Below are 26,646 nucleotides of genomic sequence, written 5' to 3'. Positions count from 1 at the left end.
TGACTCTTTGGTGAAGTATAACCTCTTCAGGCACTGCTCCTGACTAATGGTTAAGTAGGAGTGGTGTCCTGGAACATCCATTGTGGGTTGGACCTTCTAGGGACAACCCTACTTCTGCTCCCTCCTCGCAGAACTTCCCTGTTCTGCCTCCTCCTCTCTTTGTCCTGCTCATGCACAACAACTACAACTGCCCCTATACTTATGTAATGTCTTTCCTTCCTCTGTGTGCAGCAAATATCTCCAAATTGCTCCAGCTACTGAAAACAGTGCTTCCACGATGTTTGCCTTAGCAAAAGTAAAATCAAAAGCATCTCACCTGCAGAACAGAGCCCATCTTGCTTTATAACACTTGTTGTTTCAAGAGCAACTTGCGAAGATGTTGCCTTCACATGCTTTGACCAAAGTTGGTTCCTGGCATTGCATCAGGCAGGTCGTGTCACTGACATCATGATAGCGTCCATTCAAGATCTTAGAGCGCACGCTGGGGATGTACCTGCTTGTGCCATTCTAATTCAGTAACGCGATGCAGGAAGTGGCCAGTGGCGCATCATGTGCATGGAAACCTGTGGTAGGCCTCTGTAGCACCACAGAGAATCGGCGTTATGCTACTCAATATCACGCTCTGGATCTGATCAAAGGTCAGACTTTTGTCAAATACTCTAGTGGAAAGCTATGGGGCAAGTTACCTAATTGTCTTATTATTATTTGGCTTCTTTCTGCTCAACACAATCTACAACTCACTGTGGTTGAATCACATACCTTTCTTTTTTCTAAAACTGCTCTCCAAAATTTGCCTCCAGTTTTTTTCTTTGTTCCGCCTGTTGTTGTCAACTCTGCTGTCAATTTCTAAGTTCTTTGTAAATGTCCTGCTGGTTTCTAACCAAACTAACTTGGCTAGTCAGCTTCAGATGCTCCATCCCACAGTTTCAAGCCCTAGAATGGAACTCAGGCTTAGCTGGAAGCAGTCAGGGCCTAACCTGAACATTTTCAAATAGCAGGCAAAGAACAGACCAACATTGTCCATTAAATAATCCAGAATGTACAGGACATCACCAGACAGGGACTAACGTAGGAGAACATAAGTGCACAAACTTTTTCTGTTTGTGTTACAAGCTGCATTAGTGAATGCTCTTTGGAAACAAATTGATGAGTTTACTGCTGCGGATGGGAGAGCTTGATCAAATAGCCATTATCTTTCAAGTATCAGAACACCAACCAGTGCGTTTCAGATGCAATATTTGATCAACTGTGAAATTAACTCCCTCCTGCAAGACTGTGCAGTGCTGCCTCTGCCCATTGTTATGATGCCTGATTATTGACCATGCAAGCCATAAATTATGAGTAATCTTGCCTTAGTTTTACCCGCTGGATTTTTTGAACTTGGGAAATGCATTCAGAAATCTGTGTCCAGAAAAAGGAGAGAACATTTAACTTCTAGACTGAAAAACAACTTCGCTCCTGAAGCAGAAAACTGGGAGCTGATGCTTGGGTAGAGAGGCAAGCAGGTCTATTGCCTCATGTCTCCCTAACTCCAGAAAATGTCCTGAGCAACTGTTCAGCGGATCTTTCACTTGTGAAGATGAACTATGAAAAGACTAAGCATGCATCTGCCACAACGGATTTATTCAAGCTAAATGCTGAGTTAATAGGATAGGCTCATCACCCAAACAGCAGGGGTCTTGCTGCATTGCACAGCGACAAAAGGGAATAGGAGTGGCTCCTCCTTCTTGTTGGTAACTGAGTGTTAATGAATCACCTGCACACATCACTGTGGGTGGCCATATTCTCATCAACCAGTGCTCCAATGGATGGATGTGACTACTTGATTGCCCAATTGTTCTGAGCTCAGTTCTGCTGCATATGTGCCTCCAATTGTCAGGTACATGGTCAACTGTGAGAGGAGCTGTCACAAGGAGCATCCCCTTCTCCACCAGAAAGGAGTGACTAGACTCCGTTCTGGATCTGGCGTGATTCAAGGCAACAGCTTTTTCTTCTTGTATGCCAAGATGAACCTAGGTCACACACAAGTACTTTTGGGAAACCCCAGGTGCTGAGGGAAAACCAAAGTGGTGCATTTTATATTGGTAACTTTTCAGCCCAAGGTTGAAGCAGAGACATTGTAGTATTCTTGCACAGGGGGATATGGTAGTATGAATCCTTTAGGTTAGCTAACCAGCCCCTGAATACACTGCCTAGATAATCCACAATAAGGTGACCATCTTGGATGTCTCCCATTTTAGAAACAGGCTTTCTTTTTTTCTTATATGGAGGTCAACTTTTGTTTCCTTTTGTGTACATACCCTGAAAATGATTGTTTAGACCCGGATTGTGCAAGTTTTTTGCCTTCGTGGCCTGCTTAGACGTGGTCAAATGTTGGGATCTTAATGTTTTAGAAACAAAATGAATTCCCTTTAAATATTGTCTGAGATTATCAGTAGTTAAGGGGTTCCCCAGAGACTGTAAATAATAAGGGAGTTGCTGCACCTGACTGCATGGATAGGGTCTGGCAAGTCTGCCCTTTTGGTGAACAGCAATGAATAAAAGCAGAAGGACAAAGATAGTGGCAGGTTGTCAGCTATTTGAAAAGGAATGCTGTGAGGCAGTCAGGCAGCAAAGAAAGCTGGCATGCAGGACAGAGCAGTCAGAAATCATTTTGTTTAAGCCACCCACTGACCCTTCGTTGTGGGGAGATGTAACTTTTGCATCATTTTGTATTTCTACATGAAAATAAGTTGCACTGATTGAATTCAGCGAGTCCCATCACAATGACTGTTCCGTACATTCACTGAACTGTGAAATAAAGCAGCTTATTGATCCACAACAAGCTTCGCCTCATCCGTCATTTGCTTGGTCAGCATTTGCAACAATCGAAAAGGAATAAAAAAGATACTTATAATTATATAGCACATTTCACAAACTCAGGATATTCCTAAACACTTTACAGCCAATGAAGTACCTTTGAAGTGTAACCCCTGTTGTAATGTAGCAAATGCAGCAGCCAATTTACGTACAGCAAGGTCACAGAAACAGTCTTGAAATAAATGGCCAGGTAACCTGTTCTTGGGTGTTGGTTGAGTGATAAATTACTGGCCAGAACACTGGGAGAACCTGCTGGTCTTCTTCAAATAGCGCCATGGGATCTTTTATATCCAAAGAGAGGTCAGACAGGGACACTTAACATCTCATCCGAAAGACAGCATCTCTGTCAGGGCTGCTCTCCGTCAGTACTGCACTGAAATGGCAGCATAGATTATGCGCTCAAGTTTCTGCAGTGGGACCAGAACATAGGATATACATGTGATAGGTATGAATATCTGGTTCAGGTCACAAGGGGGCACTCTTGGGCAGTGTGTCATCTCCTGAGCATTGGCGAACCCAAGAAGGTATCAACAGCAGAAGCAAACCACAGAGCACTCAGTGTGTAGTAGGCCAGGTCCTGGAGTTTTATAGGATATGACAGCAGAAGAACAATGTTACGGAGGCTTTTTCATTTGCGTGCTCAGCATGTGGTTTCCCAGAACTAAATCAGGTTTGTCTTTACTGCTGTGGTGTGACGCAAACCCGAAAAGCAGCAGCAGCAAATTCAAGGAAAACTTTGCTGAGTTTTAAACGCTTGGAATAGTCTACAAAGTAAGAGTGAAAAAAAAACTGGGATTATACAAAAGATAAATAGATGTTCTGGTCATACAGTTCAATGTCCCAGAACAGCTTAGTGTATATTGAGGCCACTGTGTCAGCCAATGACTTGGAGATCGAACAGGACTTGAGAATCTCTGAGCCCATGACCGAAACTACAGCAACAGCGTCTTCCGACTGCAACAGGATTTTTCCAGTAAAATGCAGTGAATGGAGGGTAGCTACATAACATTAATTATGAATGCAGATTCAATCCCAGTGACTACAGCAATGTGGTCTCCAGGTTTGATTGATGGGGGAATTATCCAATCATTTCCATTCTGGCAGGATTTATGGTGTCACCGTATGCAGCACCAGAACAGGGTACTCACGTACTACTGATTAAGGGTCTTAATCCAAACTGCTCAAAGACCAATCTCACAAACACACCATTCGATTCATTCTCAACACGGCCACATGCTGCCCCCATTCCTTTCCCATTCATGGGATTTCATAACAGCCTAAAAGCAGGGCCTGCTAGGTGTCTCAGTTACTGCACTCACACTGCCCATGGTTATACCATCCACCAGAAATTAAGTCATTTCATAGTTTCTCTTTGCCCCAGTAATTTCCCCCTCAAACACTTCCACTTCAAACTCAACCTGGATAAAAAAAAGAACAGCTGAACTGGCTAATCTCAGTGGAAATAGGATTGCAATGAGCAGCAGGATCAGAAACGGAGGGAGAATCTGGGAGAATGTGGGAGAATCTAGAATAGGGGTCACTGTTTAAAAATAAGGGGTTGCCCATTTAAGACAGATGAGGAGAATTCTTTACTCTCAGAGGGTCGTGAGTCTTTGGAATTCTCTTCCTCAAAAGGCAGTGGAAGCAGAGTCTTTAAATATTTTTAAGGCAGAGGCAGATAGATTCTTAATAAGCAAGGGGGTGAAAGGCTATCGGAGGTAGGCGGGAATGTGGAGTTGAGGTTACAATCAGATCAGCCATGATCTCATTGGATGGCAGAGCAGGCTCAAGGGGCTCCTCATTCATATGTTTGTATGGTTGTAACAGCGTCGAGTGTAAGCTACCGTTAGCCCGTTAAGCACTATAATAAATATCCCATAATGGAAGAATGACCTTCGATGTGCTGCCTGACCTATACTAACTCTGATTCTTCTAAGGATCCTGTGACAATATACATAGTGGGTTACTGCACTGGCGTCTTCCAGTATCTCATTGTTGTATCTACACGTGGCATAGACAGTGATGGTCAGTAGGCTATTTGACTGTGAACAGCATCATACTGAAGGCTGTCCTGCCTTTTCCTTTCTAGCCCCACACAGAGATGAACTGTAGTGACCTTGACTGCTGTTCTGGTTGAGAATCCCTAGCTCCAGATCGAGCAGGGATCGAACTTTGGATCATGCTGGTCTGTATTGTTCAGCACATTCACCAACTGAGTTATTGGTAGAAATGGCAGGGAGTTGTTCAATTCAGTTACTTGCCATGCACAACAAGCTGCTAACCCATCTCACTTACCCACTGGGAATGTATGCATCCACCTCCTCCTGTTTGACGTTAGTTTCATTGGCATCCGGGAAGGTGCAAACGGATTAATGAGTGCCCGCTGAGGGGTGTACCCACCCGGCCGAATGTGGAGCATGGACTCAGCACTGCCCACGTGAAAGCGCCCTGGGGCACTGGAATCTCTCTGCTGCGAGTCAATCATTCGCTCTAGGATATCTGCAATGTGGAGCTCAGAATTAATAAAAGTAACAAGTAATGGACAATTAGCAAAGTAATTTTAACCTAACGCGCCTGTCAGAAAACTGCTGATCTGGTGAGTAACATTGGACAGTATGTAAAACTGGCATTCCACACGATTCTGTGGTTTTCCACCCCATAAAACTTTCCCCTTAGACTCTACTTGTTCTCGAGGACATCCCACCACCTCCCTGCTCCCGCCTCAGTTTTCTCCAATCCCTTCCCACAAGATACTGATCCGTGCTGGAGTGAAGTTCCATGGACATCAGCTACAGATCTACAGCACAATCAGAATGAAACCATGCTCAGACAGAGACATTCCTGCAGCCCCAAAAAAGGTCACAGAAACCTTATACGTAATGCAAGTCATGCTGGTGCTTATGCAGTACACGAGGCTCCTCCTACCATACTTAATCTAACTCTATCAGCATATCTTGCTATTCCTTTCTCCCTCATCTACTTATCTAGCGTCCCCTTACATGCATTTATTCCATTCCAGACTACTCCCTGTGGTAACAGTTCCACATTCTCACCACTCTCTGGGCAAAGAAGTTTCTCTGCAATTCCCTATTGGATTTAATAGTGACTACCTTATATTTAAAACCCTCCTTCTCATCTCCCCCATAAGTGGAAACATCTTATCCACGTCTACCCTATCAAACCCCTTCATAATTTTAGACCTCGATAAGGTCACCCTCAGTATTCTCTTTTCTAGAGAAGAGTGACAAGACTCTTCAGACTTTCCTGATAACTATAATCTCTCAGTTCCAGTAACATCCTTGGAGATCTTTTTGTGCACCTTTTCCAGTGCTTCCTTGTCCTTTTTATATGGAGACCAGAACTGTTCACAATATTTAAAGTGTGGTCTAAGCAAGGCGCCATACAAGTTTAACGCAACTACAGTGTAGAGCTTTCTTCCTTCACAAAGCAGCAGGTTGTCAGGATCCAGGGCTCAGATGGTGCTGTGAAAGAGGTGCTGCTGTACGGGAGTCTGTCATGGCTCAAAGGCTGAATGTTAAGTCCCTCTGAGGGAACTTTGAGCTTTTCCCTGCAACGCCAAAGATTGTTTGCAAATTTTTTTTTAAAAATTCATTCATGGGATGTGGGCGTCACTGGCTATGCCAGCATTTATTGTCCATCCCTAATTGCTCTTGAGAAGGTGGTGGTGAGCTGCTTTCTTGAACCGCTGCAGTCCATTTGGGGTAGGTATACCCACAATGCTGTTAGGGAGTTCCAGGATTTTGACCCAGCGACAGTGAAGGAACGGCGATATAGTTCCAAGTCAGGATGGTGTGTGACTTGGAGGGGAACTTGCAGGTGGTGGTGTTCCCACGCATTTGCTGCCCTTGTCCTTCTAGTTGGTAGAGGTTGCAGGTTTGGAAGGTGCTGTCTAAGGAGTCTTGGTTCATTGCTGCAGTGCATCTTGTAGATGGAACACACTGCTGCCACTGTGCGTCGGTGATGGAGGGAGTGAATGTTTGTAGATGGTGTGCCAATCAAGCAGGCTGCTTTGTCCTGGATGGTGTCGAGCTTCTTGAGTGTTGTTGGAGCTGCACCCATCCAGGCAAGTGGAGAGTATTCCATCACACTCCTGACTTGTGCCTTGTAGATGGTGGACAGGCTTTGGGGAGTCAGGAGGTGAATTACTCGCCTCAGGATTCCTAGCCTCTGACCTGCTCTTCTAGCCACGGTACTTATATGGTTACTCCAGTTCAGTTTCTGGTCAATGGTAGCCCCTAGGATGTTGATAGTGGGGGATTCAGCGATGGTAATGCCGTTGAATGTCAAGGGGAGATGGTTAGAAGCTCTCTTGTTGGAGATGGTCATTGCCTGGCACTTGTGTGGCGCAAATGTTACTTGCCACTTATTAGCCCAAGCCTGGATATTGTCCAGGTCTTGCTGCATTTCTACACGGACTGCTTCAGTATCTGAGGAGTCACGAATGGTGCTGAACATTGTGCAATCATCAGCGAACATCCCCACTTCTGACCTTATGATTGAAGGAAGGTCATTGATGAAGCAGCTGAAGATGGTTGGGCCTAGGACACTACCCTGAGAAACTCCTGCAGTGATGTCCTGGAGCTCAGATGATTGACCTCCAACAACCACAACCATCTTCCTTTGCACTAGGTATGACTTCAGCCAGCGGAGGGTTTCCCCCTAATTCCCATTGACCTCAGTTTTGCTAGGGCTCTTTGATGCCATACTCGGTCAAGTGCTGCCTTGATGTCAAGGGCAGTCACTCCCACCTCACCCCTTGAGTTCTGCTCTTTTGTCCATGTTTGAACCGAGGTTGTAATGAGGTCAGGAGCTGAGTGGCCCGGGCAGAACCCAAACTGAGCGTCACTGAGTAGGTTATTGCTAAGCAAGTGCCGCTTGATGGCACTGTTGATGACACCTTCCATCACTTTACTGATGATTGAGAGTAGGCTGATGGGGCGGTAATTGGCCGGGTTGGACTTGTCCTGCTTGTTGTGTACAGGACATACCTGGGCAATTTTCCACATTGCAGAGTAGATGCCAGTGTTGTAGCTGTACTGGAACAGCTTGGCTAGGGGTGTGGCAAGTTCTGGAGCACAGGTCTTCAGTATAATTGCCGGAATATTGTCAGGGCCCATAGCTTTTGCAGTATCCAGTGCCTTCAGTTGTTTCTTGATATCACGCGGAGTGAATCGAATTGGCTGAAGTCTGGCTTCTGTGATGTTGCGGACTTCAGGAGGAGGCCGAGATGGATCATCAACTGTTGCAGTTGCAAATGCTTCAGCCTTATCTTTCGCACTGATGTGCTGGGCTCCCCCATCATTGAGGATGGGGATATTTGAAGAGCCACCTCCTCCAGTTAGTTGTTCAATTGTCCACCACCATTCACGGCTGGATGTAGCAGGACTGTAGAGCTCAGATCTGATCCGTTGGTTATGGGATCATTTAGCTCTGTCTATCGCATGCTGCTTACGCAGTTTGGCATGCAAGTAGTCCTGTGTTGTAGCTTCACCAGGTTGACATCTCATTTTGAGGTATGCCTGGTGCTGCTCCTGGCATGCCCTCCTGCACTCTTCATTGAACCAGGGTGGGTCTCCTGGCTTGATGGTAATGGTAGAGTGGGGATATGCCGGGCCATGAGGTTACAGATTGTGGATGAGTACAATTCTGCTGCTGCTGATGGCCCACAGCGTCTCATGGATGCTCAGTTTTGCATTGCTTGATCTGTTCAAAATCTATCCCATTTAGCACAGTGATAGTGCCACACAACTCGATGGACGGTATCCTCAATGTGAAGGTGGGACTGCGTCTCCACAAGTACTGTGCGGTGGTCACTCCTACCAATACTGTCATGGACAGAAGCTTCTGCGGCAGGCAGATTGGTGAGGACGAGGTCAAGTATGTTTTTCCCTCGTGTTGGTTCCCTCACCACCTGCCGCAGACCCAGTCTAGCAGCTATGTCCTTTAGGACTCGGCCAGCTCGGTCAGTAGCGGTGCTACCGAGCCACTCTTGGTGATGGACATTGAAGTCCCCCAATTAGAGTACATTTTGTGCCCTTGCCACCCTCAGTGCTTCCTCCAAGTGGTGTTCAACATGGAGGAGCACTGAGTCATCAGTTGAGGGAGGGCAGTAGGTGGTAATCAGTAGGAGGTTACTTTGCCCATGTTTGACCTGATGCCATGATACTTCATGGGGTCCGGAGTCAATGTTGAAGACTTCCAGGGCAACTCCCTCCCTACTGTATACCACTGTGCCACCACCTCTGGTGGGTCTGTCCTGCCGGTGGGACAGGACATACCCGGGGATGGTGATGGCAGTGTCTGGGACATTGTCTGTTAGGTATGATTCCGTGAGTATGACTATGTCAGGCTGTTGCTTGACTAGACTGTGGGACAGCTCTCCCAACTTTGGCACAAGCTCCCAAATGTTAGTAAGGAGGACTTTGCAGGGTCGACAGGGGTTTGCCGTTGTCGTTTCCGGTGCCTCGGTTGATGCCGGGTGGTCCATCCGGTTTCATTCCTTTTTATTGACTTTGTAGCGGTTAGGTACAACTGAGTGGCTTGCTAGGCCATTTCAGAGGGCATGTAAGAGTTAACCACATTGCTGTGGGTCTGGAGTCACATGTAGGCCAGACCAGGTAAGGACAGCAGATTTCCTTCCCTAAAGGACATTAGTGAACCAGATGGGTTTTTACAACAATCGACAATGGTTTAATGGCCATCATTAGACTCGCTTTTAATTCCAGATTTATTAATTAAATTCAAATTCCACCTTCTGCTGTGGTGGGATTCGAACCCATGTCCCCAGAGAAATACCCTGGGTCTCTGGGTTACTCCAGTGATAATACCACTACGCCACCGCCTACCCATCATTTTCTACTAAAATTCTACTACTCCTTCTTGAAAGACTCGAATAGCTTACCCATCCCTCACCCAAAAGTAGCTTTTTGCAACAGCTGCTTGTAAGAGCGATGCTAAATATATCCACCCTTCCAGCAAAGCAAAATGCCACAAGCCATTGGCCTTATGCAGAGTCCACAGTGCGTACAGCTACTGTTGTTGCAGCACTAGGGTTTGTATCTGCTCTTCAGTGAAGAATGTGGGAACAGGAACAGGCCCGTCATCCCTTTGAGCCTGTTAGATCATCGTTGATCTGTATCTTAACTCCATCTACCCACCTTGGTTCTGTAACCTTACCCAACAACAGTCTATCAATCTCAATTTTTTATTTTTTTAAATTGACCCCCAAATTCAACAGCTTTTTGGGGGAGAAGGTTCCAGATTTCCACTACTCTTTGTGTAAAGAAATACATCCTAACATCTTCCTGAATGACCTAGCTCCAATTTTAAGGTGCTGTCCCCTTGTTCTGGCCTCCCCCACCAGAGGAAATGGTTTCTGTCCATTTACGCAACTAATTTTTCAAATCATCTAATCATCTTAATTAGATCATCCCTTAATTTTCTATACACAAGGGAATACAGCTTAATCTATGTAACCTATCCACATAATTTAACCCTTTTATCCCAGGTATCATTCTGAGGCATGGCAATTGATCACAAATGGGACTGTGGTCTGCCTTAACGTTTGCCTGGGCTTCTACTGAGCACATGTTGCCCAATGTAATAATGGCATATGCATCAATCGAATGATTCCGCACACCAGAATTCAGTCAAATGGCTCAGGATCAATATCTTTTACCACATCAGGAAGGAACTTACAAGCATAAAGCAGACTTTATTCTTTACTGGGTTTGTACCAGAGTCTGAAAAACTCTCAGTACTGACAAGTAAGCCATCAACAGCGTTTGTTTAAATGTTGGTTTGATCCAATGGTGCCTTCCTCGGAAGGGCCAAGTGTGGCCTGCCCTTCACATTCCTAACCGCTAGTATTGGAGGGTGCTGGTGAGTCATCGGTGAAACCCAGCTAGGACTGGGCAGATATATTTGAATCAGTGACCTCCAATCAGGTGTGGCCCTCTTTTGTTTGTCCCTTTTCACTCAATGTTGGTCTGAATGACTTGAGTCATTTGGCTCAATTGCATTCAGTAAATGTGAGCTGAGAATCCAAGGAAAGCAGTGGTATGACAGGCAAGATAGTCAGTGCTAGTCATAAAGTAATGTATTTTTACAGTGGTGCATGTTTAATGCCTTCGTAGTACTTAATCCCAGCTCATATAGGCATGTGGGTATTTCTAATGCAGGCAGGATGATAGATTTTAGTTCAGTTACAGCAGACCTACCAAATAACCAACAGCTTACATGACAAAAAGTTCCTGTACTGAATGTTTAAAGAAGGAGAAATTTCCAGGGGAAGGGTCCCTCTTGTTCAATAGAAATAGAATTGCTTCTGACTTTTTTTTGCCATTTGCCAATTTGATGAGAGTCATTGAAATGCTCCACTGCGACCTCTTATTCTGCTCAAGCACTCCAGTAACATCAGTTACAGGAAGAGTGCTGGAGTTGCTCAACAATAAACAGCAGGAAGCACAATTCCAAACTACCCCGACAGCAGGTTCCCAGGATTTCCCAGGGCTCCAGAGCAGCTTTCAGGTCTGTTTAGCGTTGGGAATTGCACCTTACGTCAGGCTTTGGGACTTGCGACTTGTTGAATAGAAAGTAGTAATCGGCAGGGGCCATGGAGATGTCTAAGGCTGCCCTCATCCGTTACAGCTGGAGGAAAGCAGACAGGGTTCCAGCAGAAAGCAGTTTTAAAAAAAGGGTTGAAGAAAACAAATCCTCTTCCTTACCCCTGGTGCTTGTATACCCCAGAGAGCTGCTGACTTCGTACTGGTGAAAGTGAGACCGTGGGATCAGGAGAATATTTGAAATCTTTCCAAGAGAGCTGTCGTCAGAGGCTTGGCTCCTGACTTCCTCCAGAGGCAGGGTCCCTCTGTGGTGTGGTGGACTGTTTGAAACATCATAGGAGCTGGAACTTTTTCTGGTGTGGCTTTCTCGAACAGGTCTGAAATCAGAGCCAATAATTCAGAGTCACTATACAGTTTGCTTAGACATTGCAAAACATCATCTGTAACAACCAATCAAAGCAACTTAAAGAATGGTAATTGTATGACATCCTAAGAATAGACAGAACACAAAGAGCAAAGTGTGACAGCACAGTGATGGAACATGGTCTCAAGTCAAAGTTAGTTACAAGGGAAGTAATCAGCAGCTAGAAAGCCACCCTGGATACTCATGTACTGCTTCCTGCTCACCTTACTGCATTTTAAAGTTGTTATGTAAATGCAAGTTGTTGTTTCAGATCAGGGCTGGCAGAAGGCTGGAAGCAGGAGGTAGCTGCCATCCACCCTTTGGCAGAGGAGCTGTGAGACTCAAAAAAGGGAAGGAAAAAAAAACTTCAGAAATAAATGTTGGACTCCAAACATCTCAAGTAACCATTGTAAACTCACCTGAAGGAGGTGGGCCGCTGGACTCGAGAAGGTCCTGGCAACCGGAATACCTGCGCATCGTATGCATCATAATCCACCTGGATGGGAAGGCTGTTCTCTGATTCCTTTGGGCTGCTGGCACCAATTGCTAAAGATGAAGAAATGCACAACGAGTAAATAAGTGACAAATATTCAGTATCCTTTCCTCCAATGATTGTGGGAGCTCTCAATAGAGCCTCATGTTATCGCTGTCATCACAAATCCTTAAGAGACCTACTGAATGCCCGATGGCACCAAATCACCAAGCTGGCAGGAAGTTTCAGCTTCGTGTGCTTTCTAAATATTTTTGCTCCTACCATCAAGACAAAATTGGAATTCTGTAACAATGAGTTCAGCTGTGAAAGGTACTAATGTTCTGCATTACTGTCTCAAGATTCAAGTAAATTTGAAGCAAACAACCCCAACCTAAATACTTCCACTTTGATGAAGAAGGGTGAGAGTTTCACTCGGATTCCTCTGCTGAGACATCCAAGATGGCAGCCACTGAGAGAGCGACAAAGAGAGAAAGCGAGAGTGCGAGAGCGCCAGACCACAGGTTTCAGTACCACACTCGGAAGCTTATTGTTATGCTGCATAATAAGACATGTGCTAGATGTTCTGACTTTTGATGCATCAGTTTCACGTGGTCAGCTGTGACGCAACATAATGTTGTAATAAAAACAGAGAAAGTTGGAAACACTCAGCAGGTCAGGCAGCATGTCCGGAGGAAAGGATGATGGGGCTAACATTTCAGGGTGATAATCTGTTGTTAGAATCAACCTAAAAGATTAACCCTATCTTCATCTGTCTCCACATGTTGCCTAACCTTCAGAGTTTTTCCAGCATTTCTGGTTATTTAATTCAGATTTCCAGCATCTACAGTATTTTGATTTTTGCAAAACCTGTCGTTGAAAAGACTCTTTTCATTTTAGTTAATCCCCACAAGATTACAATTGGGTTGCTGCATCACACTAATTTGCAGGGACCTGCTGCCACTAACATGGCTACTGCGCAATACAAAAGCAGCTCCACTCAAGAGTATTGCCTCTATCTCTACATACTGAGGACACTCAAACACACTCATATTACTTATTCTTAAAGTAATCATCAAATGGTGATCTCATATCAACAGGGATGATGGAGGTCAGAAGCTATCAATATGATTATCATATATTAATGGCACAAAGTACACTTACCACAACCAGAGAAAAACTACAAACAACAATCCCCCTGCTTCACATACAAACTTAACAGCATATGCTGGAAAATACAAGGGAGTGAGTTCAAGGTTTGAATATAATCTTAGAGTAAATTGACTTTCTAAATAGTTTGAGTTTTCTGCTCATGACCAAGGATATTCCCCGAAGCAAATGGAGCTTTGAAACTCACTCCCGAGTGACTGTTAATTCTGATGCATCATGAAATGGGAAATGATGAGATCAGAACACATGTCTACACTGGGCACTGGATGGCGTTGTTGGTTAACACACTGCACTCTCATTGTCTCTTCATTTTGTTGGCTGTAAGCGTCATCAGTGAAATGAGTCTGGACAGACTCAATCCAAATCCCGGAGGGTACAAACTCACAGCACAAAATGGTACTAAAGTGTCAACCTCACTCAGAGGCCACAGGGATGGCAGAGGTGGGAAATGGAGAAGGTTGTTGTGCTGGTGAAACAAGAGTGTTCTGCAGAGGTTGGGGAAAAACAGCTAGTGTGTTACGTCCAACTGGAGGGCACATAATCTTGAACAGGGTGACAGTTTAAAAAAATACACCTAAATGATCCTTTCTTCAACAATAAATTATTTCAAAAAGATTCCTCTACTTTTCACCCCTCCTCTTCTGAGGGTGTGGACTCTTGCGGGCTACCATTTCACAGGCACTGGTAGCCTTCCTGTACCTTACCCGAATAGCGAGACTATATGACAATTAATGCTAGCAGGCTATTCAACAAAGGGATGGCACAACAACCAAATCCGGTCCAGTCCTCTCTTGACGTCTACATGCCTGTATCTTTCCAGTTAGCTCACAGGCGTGAAGCCAACTGTAGCACTCTCATCACCATCCCAGTTAACTTAGCACAGAGCAGGGATCTGATCTGTACAGCTCAGTGCCGTACCAGAGAATGCATTTACCCACTGAGCCATCTCTTGTTCACATTAGCATGGCTGGGCTTTCTCTCAGCCTCAATTAGGGTTGCCAACCTGCTAGGATTGGCCTGGAGTCCCCAGGAATTGAAAACTAACCTTGCAAGCAAACCTGGAGAAAATCATAGGGGCATTATTAAAAGTGCTTATGTTAATTTATTAGTGATAAAAATATTGGACATGGGGAAAAATAAAGGCTACATCACTAACAGTCAAGATTTATCCAATTCAGTAACAGAGTTTGTTCCCTCTCCAATTGAAGTGGAAAGGCACTGTGTCTGGAGGATGGGCCAATGTCGAGTGTGGGGGGGCAGGGAGCTTCCAGACAGTAGGTAATGCGATGAAACCTCCAGGCATGCACCCAACAGAGTTGACAACTCTAGCCTCAATAGGTGGTACTGCCAAGCTGAATTTTCCTGCTGTTACTGAATTATTGCAGCATTGCTCAATACCCCCTTAACTTAATAGGCTGCAGGTTATTGAGTGGTAGAAACCAGGAGGAGATCCAAAAACAGCAGAACCAGCAAGTCCTCCCGCAGGGAGCCAATGAATCTTCAATGTACAACATTTATAGTTTTGACAGATATATCACCGTTGGGGTCCAACATTCAACTTCAACAAAGGGCTTGCTGTCTCCATGACAATGGAAGAGTACGAGACGATGCAAACACTTACTGTTATCTCTATTATTTTTGCCTTTCTCTGCTGGCGCCTAGAAAAACAGAGCAGATGTAAGACATTGGCTGTTGGCGGATTTTAGTGAAATGACCTCAATACAAGAAATCTAAATCCAAGAGCTGTATAAAATACTGGAAATTGAATTTCACATTTAGCAAACGTATTCTACAAAAAAAAGGATCAAAAGATAAGCTGCCATTCTTGGAAATGAAAAAAGATCAGGTGGACAAGCTCCTTTTAGAGGGTTGACCAGGACAAACAGAGAGGATTGATTGGACAGTTAAGCTGGGGAAGATTACAACTGTAAACGGGAAGCTAACTGACTCAATAGCATGTAAATAAATTTTATAAAGGCTAGTGAATGCAAAATGAGATAAATCCTTTTCAAAACACTAGAATAGAATAAACCAAAGCCAGGACTTCATGTTTTGAAAAATTAAACTGTCAGGACAATTACCCTTTTACACTAATGGCCCATCTGCAGTGACCACTATGATTAAAACTCAATCACCTACTGGGTGTCCACGTGTACTTTCCACAAGGAAATGCTTAATAACAGTCAGGAAAACTGGCTGAATTTTCTCTTCCCTTAGCAATCAGCTGCTCAGATCAGCTAAACACTGTTTAGACCCAGAAGTGAACCTAGGACCTTCTAGTTTATATGGCATACGGTTATCTTAAATGGTGGTTCTACCTGATCGCTTTCTAATATAATTTTATGTTATTAAATTGAAAATAATTGTAGAAAAAAAGCTATGCATCATATATTCAGGCAGCTAATACAAGAACTGCCACATATTACTTTGGATGAATAATGGCAGATTTTAATAGGCACCAGAAGCTAATAACTATCATTTTTCAAACGTCTACTGTAGTTCATCTTCAACCAGACCTCAACTCACCTTTCTTGCTGCAAGTTTAATGCGAGGAGTGAAACTATTATAATACAACTGACTCTTGGAGGCGTAGAAGCTGCAAATAAAACAATGAGATCAAGTCAGTCCAACATTAACGATCTATTTAAGAACACCAAAAACAAAATCAGAAATTTTGACTGGTTTACCAATTCTTAGCTGATCTTATCCCTCTCTCTATCTCTGACATTGTGGCTCTCTACAGCACAACAATCCATAGAAATGGGAGGATGGAAAGATTGCAACAGCTATCACTTTCGGTGACACAAAGAGCAGTAGAGACAGAGAATGTAGCGAAATATTTGAAGAAGAATTTAGGGTGCTTGTGCCCATGCGTCTTATAGATATACATCAGTTAATCTCTTCCGGGAGTAGTCCATAGACAAAGAATAAAAATCAGGTCTCTATTTTTGTACCTGTTTTTACCGTACTCTCTAATTCATTCTGTTTCCCCATCTACTTTTCTGACTGTCTTCCATTCTCCCTTCCCCTCTGTGTAACTCTTATACAATTCCCCCTCTGGGTGGCTTTGATACATTTGTTCCCAGTTGCTCCCTGGTTGCTTTTATACTGACCACATTTTAATTCAGATACCAAGACACCAGCGTCCGTGAGGCAGTTCCAAGCATTTATACTTCTAAATCTAGTACTCACAAATCCGTAGCTACAGGTCTGCCGGTGACCAGTATTTAGCAGTGTAAATAGATGGAAATGATTCAGGTTCTGTGCTCCCAAATTCAAATTAAAACAAGACTAATATAAAAGCAGAGTCTCAGAGATTCACTCCATTGCGCTTTTAAAGTCGGTTCTTCCTTGTCACTGCTCATTTCTTACCCATCTCTGAATTACATGCCCACGTCTCCGGAGTGGAACTTGAACCCAGACCTTCTGACAGAGGCGAGAGCGCTGCCACTGAGCCATGGCATTTAAAGTGTTGGTCTTTGTAGTAAACAACTACCAAACCTACAGCTTCAGTCACATCTGATTGAGGAAACTATCGCAATAATTACCAACCTGTGGTTTATCCAGTGGGGAATGTTGTAATCATCACCCAGACGAGAATCTCCAGGGATACTTCGATTGTGTAACTGTTAAAAAGAGAGGAAAAGTTGAAACATTTCACACCAATCAGACACCATGATATTCTTATAGAAAGTACAAGGATTTTTCAAATACTAAGGGCAATTTAAACCTAACTCGCCAGACGGGAAACCCACAGGACTGTGTGGAATGCTGGTTTTACAAGCAAAAAAGATGATCATGCAGAATCTACATCCATACACACAGCACTGATGGACATATGAGACTGAGATCCAGCGTGCCTCTGCAACACTTCACATTCACTTGGTCCTGACTATAAAGCTCAATTTGCATGAGGACCTCACCATGGCTTCAGAGGCCTGCTTCTTTGTTATTAATTATCAAGCATTCCATAACCATACAATTAAAATCACAAATATTTGACTGGTTGACATTGATTTTCAAACTTAAGGGAATAGGCATAAAGCAATTAATAACAAACTGGTCCAAACTGCATAAAGGTTAACCTGATTCTTCAGCAGTCAGACACATTCAGCAGTGAAAATAAAATTTCATGAATTTTGCACAATATAAATACTGTCGCATTTTATATGCATATCTGCTGACATAGAGAATTTAAAACATCAGCGAACAGCTTCAAAAAGCTAACAACCATAAAAAACAAGGTATAACTGAAAAACAGCGGTGAATAAAGGCACATGATTAAGGCCTCCGCTTCACGGTAATCAATCAAATTTCTTTTTATTGTGGTGGATTTCAGGAGTGCGTTTCAGTTTGCGTTCCTGTCAAAACTGAAATGCAATAGCCTCACGTGAAAAGTAAGAGTGACAATGGGAGTGCACTAGGAATGGACTTACCGTGACTTCAGCCGCAGCTGTACCTGCTATTCTATCAGATGTAGAACAGGAGAAAATATTCAAGTGCATTGACGTTCATGGCGAATTTAGAATTTTTTTTGAAGGGAGGAACTGAACTCTGCTGGAGCAAAATTTATTTCTTAAGGGTGGGCCATCTATGGACATGCCCACAGGAAATTTTGATTTTTGCTACTTTATTCCAATATTTTAAAGTGTACTGTGATTCAGCTTTGGAAACTAATTAAAATGAGTGTAGTTGTTATGAGTCAGTATCGACTCTGAGCCATCAGGGGTAATAACTCACCGCGTGTAACATACCAGGCCTACATGAATACAGGTGCCATAGCTGAATGAGATTATGCAAATCTATCGGTTTAGTTACATCATTATTAAATGGAAACTTAATTAATCCAAAAGCATTGATGAAAACAACATAACTTGTATTTCTATCACTGAAAATCTTGCTGAGAAGACACCAACATTGCCAATCAGCCCTGTTGATGCTGTTAGCAAGGGGACTGGTAGAACAGCCGATTCTGGACTGGCTGAATTCCCTCAATAGTTTGTAGTTCATCTTTTCAGCAAAGGAAATTTCAATCCAGTACGGTAACTTCAATAAACTACTGACTGAACAAATATAACGGTGAGAAGTTGGGTAGAGAACCTCTCCTCCTAATGGGTAGGTTCATCAATAGAGAAAATGAAGAAAACATGACTGAGGATAAATGATACAAAAGACAGTGGAAGCCACAACCCAAAGATGATCCTAATATTCAAAAACAATTAAAATCGAGTCGACAGCTTTGAAAAAGACCATTCAGCCCAGCTGCTCTGTGCTACCGTTTACGCTCCACACAAACCACTATGATCTTCGTGTTTTAATATATGGCAGTAACAGCCACCACTGAGATAGCACTAAGGATATCATATTACCAGCAAGATAAGGAAAATATACACAAAAATCACAGACAAGATGGCTCACACGTGAGCTCAATAGGATCTCCGCTAAAGGCACATTAATATTGGTCCCAGTAGTGGATGGGATGGGGGCCCACATTCTCTGCCACTGCTTCCCCAGCCCCCTCCCAATTGCTTTATCAGTGTGCCCAATGATTGGGAGGTCCACTTGATGTCGCACAGGAAAAAAGGGGTACTTCCAGTACCTCCAATAGTTGCTCTTGAAATAAATGAAGAGTTTAGTCCTGGCAGTTGACGGTGTGGAGTTTGGTAACTTTACATCGTCAGATGGGAGGGCAGCCGTTCCTGCTGGCAGCTGCACACCATCAATGTAAAAGCACCTTAGGAAGCTCAGAGAAATTAGAGAGACAGCTGGTAATCAGTGTGAAATGAGGACGTTGAGTCTGCGGGATTAGCAAGAATGAACAAAAGCACGTAAAGCCAGAATGACTAATGGCGTCAAATCAATTGGAGAGAGTATTAACACTGCAGCGAGAGGAGTGGAGGCTACAAAGCACAAGGTGTACACAAAATGCATGAAAGGTGAATTCCAGATTTGGAAAAGCTGGATCATCTCAGTAACATGAGCAGACAAAATAATCTTTACTTTTTCCAATTTACTGAAGAGCAGAAAGCCTGTGACTTAATGTGATTGTAACAAAAACAAAAACAAAACAAAAAAAAATGGATTGAGTTCCAATAATTGAATCCCAAGATCATTAAGGAAAGGGCACACGGAACTCAAGCCCTGAACATAGGAACCTGAGCATCACTAAAACTTTGTGGAATAGGGAACAAGGTCAAGAAATGTCTTTTTATACGGATTTATCTACCAATTTTCTGAACAAGAGGAAATGGTTCAATGCGCTGAGGGAATTCACTCACTACAGGGGTTTGATGTCAGACCCAGTTTGACTTTGCTTTCATCATCCAAAAACTGCATGGCTTTATCCATACCTCTAAAAAGGTTCACATGCTTCCAGAAGACAAATAGAATTAAAATGTTTCGTCATGAAGAAAGCTTTTTGTTGGGCAAAAGGCTCAGCAAAGAACTGCAGGAAGTAAAGGAGATACACAGAGAAAACTGCCAGAACTGGGGGCAATCATTGACCAGAAACTTAACTGGAGCAGCCAAATAAATACTGTGGCTACAATGCAGGTCAGAGGATGGGTATTCTGCAGGGAACATCTCACCTCCTGACTTCCCAAAGCTTATCCACCACCTACAAGGCACAGGTCAGGAGTGTGACAGAATAGTCTCCACTTAGATAAGTGCAGCTCTAACAATACTCAAGAAGCTAAATACTATTCAAGACGAAGTAAGAACAAAGAAAATTACAGCACAGGAACAGGCCCTTCGGCCCTCCAAGCCTACGCCAATCCAGATCCTCTATCTAAACCTGTCGCCTATTTTCTAAGGGTATGTATCTCTTTACTTCCTGCCCATTCATGTATCTGTCTAGGTACATCTTAAAAGACGCTATCGTGCCCGCGTCTACCACCTCCGCTGGCAACGCGTTCCAGGCACCCACCACCCTCTGCGTAAAGAACTTTCCACGCATATCCCCCCTAAACTTTTCCCCTTTCACTTTGAACTCGTGTCCCCTAGTAATTGAATCCCCCACTCTGGGAAAAAGCTTCTTGCTATCCAACCTGTCTATACCTCTCATGATCTTGTACACCTCAATCAGGTCCCCCCTCAACCTTTGTCTTTCTAATGAAAATAATCCTAATCTACTCAACCTCTCTTCATTGCTAGCGCCCTCCATACCAGGCAACATACTGGTGAACCTCCTCTGCACCTCTCCAAAGCATCCACATCCTTTTGGTAATGTGGCGACCACAACTGTAACATGACCTGCCAACTCTTGTACTCAATACCCCGTCCGATGAAGGAAAGCATGCCGTATGCCTTATTGACCACTCTACTGACCTGCGTTGCCACCTTCAGGGAACAATGGACCTGAACACCCAAATCTCTCTGTACATCAATTTTCCCCAGGACTTTTCCATTTACTGTATAGTTCACTCTTGAATTGGATCTGCCAAAATGCATCACCTCGCATTTGCCCTGATTGAACTCCATCTGCCATTTCTCTGCCCAACTCTCCAATCTATCTATATTCTGCAGTATTCTCTGACAGTCCCCTTCACTATCTGCTACTCCACCAATCTTAGTGTCGTCTGCAAACTTGCTAATCAGACCACCTATACTTTCCTCCAAATCAAAGTAGTCCACTTGATCAGCACCCCATCCACCACCTTAAACATTCACTCCCTCCACCATCAGCACAACATGGCTGCAGTGTGTACCATCTACAAGATGCACTGCAGCAACTCAACGGCACCTTCCAAACACACAACCTCTATTCTCTGGAAGGACAAAGGCAGCATATGCATGGGAACACCACCACCTGCAAGTTCCCCTCCAAGCCACACACCACCCTGACTTGGAAAGATATTGCTGTTCCTTCACTTATCACTGGGTCAAAATCCTGGAACTCCCTTCCTAACAGCACTGTGGGTGTACCTAGTGCATGAACTGCAGCAGTTCAAGAAGTCAGCTCACCATCACCTTCTTGAGGGCAATTAGGGACGGGCAATGAATGTTGGCAATTTACACTCAGCAGCCTTCAACAGCATTATAAAATGGGACTTTGGAACTGAAAAGCACAATATAAATGCAAGTTATTCTTTGTTTGTCAGCACATGGCAGGTAAACAAACAATTCAGATTTAATGAGGGTAATAAACATATCAAACAGACTGTGTCCTGATAGCCAGAAGGCATGAAAATGATCTGGAATCCAAATACAAGATGGAGTGAAGGTTGGCAGCCATTAGTTACAATGAATTTAAGAGGAACCCACTTAATCCAGTGAATGGCGGATTACACTCTGAGCACCCTACTCAAAAGATCATACGTCGTGAGTTTTGATGAGAGGTCATCGACCTAAGACATCAACTCTTTCACTTTCCACAGATGTTGCCTGACCTGAGTGTTCCCAGCATTTTCCAAGTTTATTACATGAAACAGACTGCTGGGGAGGTAGTGCAAGTGGATACATCAGCAAATTCAAATGGGAGTGCAAGATGTATGAGAGAGTAATGCATTTTTGGAAGTTTGGAGCTAGCTGTTTTTTTCTGTTTCTTTATATACTAGTTACACGTCAATAAACTACCCCACCATGAAAATCCTCATTATTTAAGGTTATTATTTCACACTAATGTTGAAGTGTAATCTTCTGAGTAGGGTGCTCAAGACTATAACTTGTCTTTCACTATATTAAATGGGCTCCTCTTAAAAAAAAAACTCTCTGCAACTAATGGTTGCAGCTACATCTCCGAATCAGTAGGTTCCTTACTCCATCTTATACTTGGACACTAGGTAATTTTCCTGCTATATGGCTATAAAGGACATAAATTTTAATGAGTCTAATAAAATTCTTAATGGGATCGTACTGGTAAACAGAAGATAAAATACAGCTTTACTGCATGGTTTAAAAAGACATTGCTGTGCTTTAGGCATCGATACCTGCCACACTGTTCAAATAAAGTGTAAAGGACCCTGCAAATCACTCAGCATTCTCTTAAAGGGAATTTACACAAAAAAGCCACTCAAATTCAAGCAAAGTTCCTACAAACTACAGTTTCTGCATGGGGATGGATGCGTTTGTTTGTACATCTGGTGCAGTTGATGAAGTATGCCTGTAACCTGCACTAGACTGTGAGGCTGACAAACAATAAGGGCAAGAGTGGAGACCCGAGCTCATTCCTCTGCTAATTGCCAATATGGCTGAAAGCAAGAACACCATTCCCTGCACATAAAAATATAGGACAGTATAGTAGTCAAATGCACCAGAGCTGCAATATACTTTGACTTGGTATGAACAATCTCCAACACGTGTCTGTGATCTCACCTATACCAGAAATGACAGGTGGATTTTAATATATACAAATGCAAGATAATAAAACATTAAATAATGCTAATGATCACACAATAAGCACACACCAACTCTCCAATCAATGGAGTACTGTCATCAATGGGATTAACTGAGTACTAGGATGAAACCAGAGGAGAGAGAGGCAGTGTCCCTGCAAGGCAAACAATGTTACACTCACCTTAAATGGATCATTGGTGATGCCACATTTGGATTGGGCATTCTATCTTCAAATGCAGACAGTGGTAATGAGGTAGCCAAAAGAGAAGTGGTAAGGATGGTTAAGACTTGAATTGCTACAAGGTTCAATTAGGTTTCATTACAGAAAGGGACGCCGCACTTTAGGAAGGATGTGAAGGCATTGGAGAGAGTGCAGAATCAATTCACGAGAATGGTTCCAGGGATGTGGAACATCAGTTATGAAGATAGATTGGAGAAGTTGGGTTTGTTTTCCTTGAAGAGAAGGCTGAGAGGTAATTTGGTAGAGGTATTCAAAATCATGAGGGGTCTCTTCAGAGTAGATAGGGAGAAACTGTTGCCACTCGTGAAAGGATCGAGAACAAGAGGGCACAGATTTAAAGTATTTGGTAAAAGAAGCAAAACAATGAGGAAAAACATTTTCACGCAGTGAATGGTTAAGGTCTGGAATGCACTGCCTGACAGCGTGGTGGAGGCAGGTTCAATTGAAGCAGTCAAAAGGGAATTAGACTGTTATCTGGAAAGGAAGAATGTGCAGGGTTACGGGGAGAAGGCAGGGGAGTGGCACTAGGTTATATGCTCATTCATAGAGCTGGTGTAGACACGATGGGACAAATGGCCTCCTTCTGCCTGTAACAAATCTGTGATTCTATGAAAATTTAAAAGGGCAGCATCTAAGCCTTCAAACGGTGTTATACTGTTCAAAGTGCAGCACTGTGAATTAAATTTTAAAATCCTGCTGCAGAGTGAATAAGTGCGAACAGGCCTGACTGCAGTGCACACCAATCCATTAATCGCTAATCTCACAGGCAAAACTCACGCAAAGAAAGGCCACTTAGGTAAGTACTGAAGGATTGCCAGCATCCATGGAAAGGTGCCCCAGCAACATTCTGTCCCATCGGAAGGATGGCAGAAAGTATAAACGGGATGGGGGTGGAAGACAGCCAATCAAGCAGAACAGTGAATTTCTCTCCAAGAAATTTTAAGAATTAAGAAATTTTAAGACGACAGATTTGGTTTTGCAAGAGGCAGCAAGGAAAGAAGTATAATGTTTTCTGGCAATCTTTTCCCATCACCTCCTTCTCTCCTGAAGACACAACTCCTTGCTCCAATACAATTCAACAGACAGACAGCACCCTCCAGATCCAAAGTGGCCTTTCTTACCTGTGAGGCCAGATGTTTCCAACCTATACTGGCTCCCAGTCCACCAAGGCCTCGAATTTAAAATATTTATCACTTTCAAATTGATCTCACACCATCCCGCCACCCCACCCCCCACAATCTCTGTCGCCTCCTCCAGCCCTACAACCCTTCAAGATCTCAGCGCTCCTCCAATTCTGGCCTCTTGGGCATCCCCAATTTCCTTTGCCCATCCATTGGCAGCCGTGACTTCAGCTGCCTAGGCCCTAAGTTGTGGTTGTTGGAGGTCAAACATCTCAGTCCCAGGACATCACTGCAGGAGTTCCTCAGGGTAGTGTCCTAGGCCTAACCCTCTTCAGCTGCTTCATCAATTACCTTCTCTCCATCATAAAAGTGGGGACATTCGCTGATGATTGTACAATGTTCAGCACCATTCGTGACTCCTCAGATACTGAAGCAGCCCATGTCCAGATGCAGCAAGACCTGGACAATGTCCAGGCTTGGGCCGATAAGTGGCAAGTAACATTTGCGCCAAACAAGTACCAGCCAATGCCCATTTCCAACGAGAGAGAATCTAACCATCTCCCCTTAATGTTCAATGGCATTACCATTACTGAATCCCGCACTATCAACATCCTGGAGGTTACCATTGGCCAGAACCTGAACTGGAGCAGCCACATAAATACTGTAGCTACAAGAGCAAGTCAGGGGCTGAGAATTCTGCAGTAGCTCATCTCCTGTCTCCCCAATGCCTGTCCACCATCTACAAGGCACAAGTTAGGAGTGTGATAGAATACTCTCCACTTGCCTGGATTACTGCAGCTCCAACAATACTTAAGAAGCTCAACACCATCCAGGACAAAGCTTGATTGATATCCCATCCACCACCTTCAACATTCACTCCCTTCACCACCGATGCACAGTGGCAGCAGTGTGTACCATATACAAGATGCACGGCAGCAACTCACCAAGGCTCCTTCAACAGCATCTTCCAAACCCACAACCTCTGCCACCTAGAAGGACAAGGGCAGCAGATGCATGGCAAATCTCTCAGTTTCTCTCTCCCGCTTAAAACCCTTTTTGCCAAGCTTTCAGTCACCTGTCCAAAGTCTCCTTCTTTGGCTCGGTGTCAATTTTTTGTCTGATAATGCTTTTGCTACATTGAATGTACTATATAAATGTAAATGTTGTTGGTTACTGTTGGCAGGCTACTTGGTCAAGTGATATCAAGTTCAATCCTGTCCTAACTGGATAGCAAGGGAGTTGAGCAGACATCAGTGGATAGTCATCAGAAGTGGAATTCCTGGTCAACTTTCTCCTCCCTAATCTGGGGACACTCGAACCAACTGTAGTAATCGTTTCACTGCCTCAGCTGAGATCAATTGACTCAGCACATAATATGGTGTGATAGGCTTGGCTACTCACTGCCTTAATCAGCTATACTGACAGGAAGCTTTAGAGTCGTTCAAGTATCCATTTGTGATCGAGTACTAGATTTGCGAGAGCATCAACTATGTACCATTCTGCAAGAAGCTCAGAAAATAAATGAATTTCCATGTCATTAATACCAATCTAGTATCGACATGCCTTCAGGATGGAGATACTACAAAAGGATTTTGATCCACGGTGTTTGTTCAGTGAAAGGCAATAGTTACTGTAAACACACATCACATCCAAAAACACAGATTAGATTTATGGGCTTTTGCGGATCTGAAAAATACCTTATGCAGCATCTGGCAAACAGATAACATACCAATATAATTGCCTGTGAAATTCTGGTTAAGTAGCTTTCATGCTGACTTTGTTATTATGTATAGTTGGCAGGAGAAAATGCTTTTCTCTTTAGTTCAAAATATGCAAAATTAAAAAAGGGACAACTGTATCCACCTAACATTCAACAACCACAGCTTGCATTTATATAGCACCTTTCACGTATTAAAATGTCCCGAGGCGATTCACAGGAACTTTATCAGAATGCTATCTCAGTCTAAAATACATCAGTTACATCTTGTCCAAATTGCCTCTTGCAAATTAAGTCTTGGCTAATTATATAAATGTAGGAACTTGTTAATTATTTGTGTACTGCTCCCAGATCTTCCAAGAGATATGCTGGAGGATTCCCAGAGGTGACTCTCCACCTATCCCTCTGACTGTGAGGATGTTGCTCTCCACCATTCCTCTCAACATCAAAACTGCTCAAGACAGAGAATTCAAGAGAGTGGCTGAATCAAACTAACATCCTCATGCTCCATTCCATCTAATGTTCCACCTAATCTATCCAAGTCTTTTTTTTTTATTCGTTCATGGGATGTGGGCGTCGCTGGCTAGGCCAGCATTTATTGCCCATCCCCGATTGCCTTTGAGAAGATGGTGGTGAACTGCCTTCTTAAACCGCTGCAGTCCTTTGGGTATAGATACACCCACAGTGCTGTTAGAAAGGGAGTTCCAGGATCTTGACACAGAAGCAGTGAAGGAAATGCGATATAGTT

General features: G+C 43.6%; 1 protein-coding gene across 11 annotated transcripts in view; it reads right to left on the bottom strand.

The window, feature by feature from the left end:
- depdc5 (DEP domain containing 5, GATOR1 subcomplex subunit) overlaps nucleotides 1–26,646 on the bottom strand; it is a 231,917-nt gene that overhangs the window by 128,284 nt on the left and 76,987 nt on the right. For all 11 annotated transcript variants that reach the window (XR_010977295.1, XM_068055365.1, XM_068055368.1 and 8 more), the window contains 6 exons: nucleotides 17,039–17,112; nucleotides 16,013–16,082; nucleotides 15,108–15,144; nucleotides 12,267–12,393; nucleotides 11,607–11,821; nucleotides 5,155–5,358 (listed from right to left, as the gene is read on the bottom strand). Coding sequence is in view for 10 of the 11 variants with exons in the window: in XM_068055365.1 (XP_067911466.1) it covers nucleotides 5,155–5,358; nucleotides 11,607–11,821; nucleotides 12,267–12,393; nucleotides 15,108–15,144; nucleotides 16,013–16,082; nucleotides 17,039–17,112 (727 nt within the window). In the remaining variant the exon portion in view is untranslated. The remainder of the gene's footprint in view (nucleotides 1–5,154; nucleotides 5,359–11,606; nucleotides 11,822–12,266; nucleotides 12,394–15,107; nucleotides 15,145–16,012; nucleotides 16,083–17,038; nucleotides 17,113–26,646) is intronic.

This window comes from Heterodontus francisci, chromosome 23 (genome assembly GCF_036365525.1).
Source record: "Heterodontus francisci isolate sHetFra1 chromosome 23, sHetFra1.hap1, whole genome shotgun sequence".
Taxonomy (NCBI): Eukaryota; Metazoa; Chordata; class Chondrichthyes; order Heterodontiformes; family Heterodontidae; genus Heterodontus; species Heterodontus francisci.
Note: the sequence above shows the minus strand (reverse complement) of the source record. Positions and strands in the feature narration are given on the sequence as shown.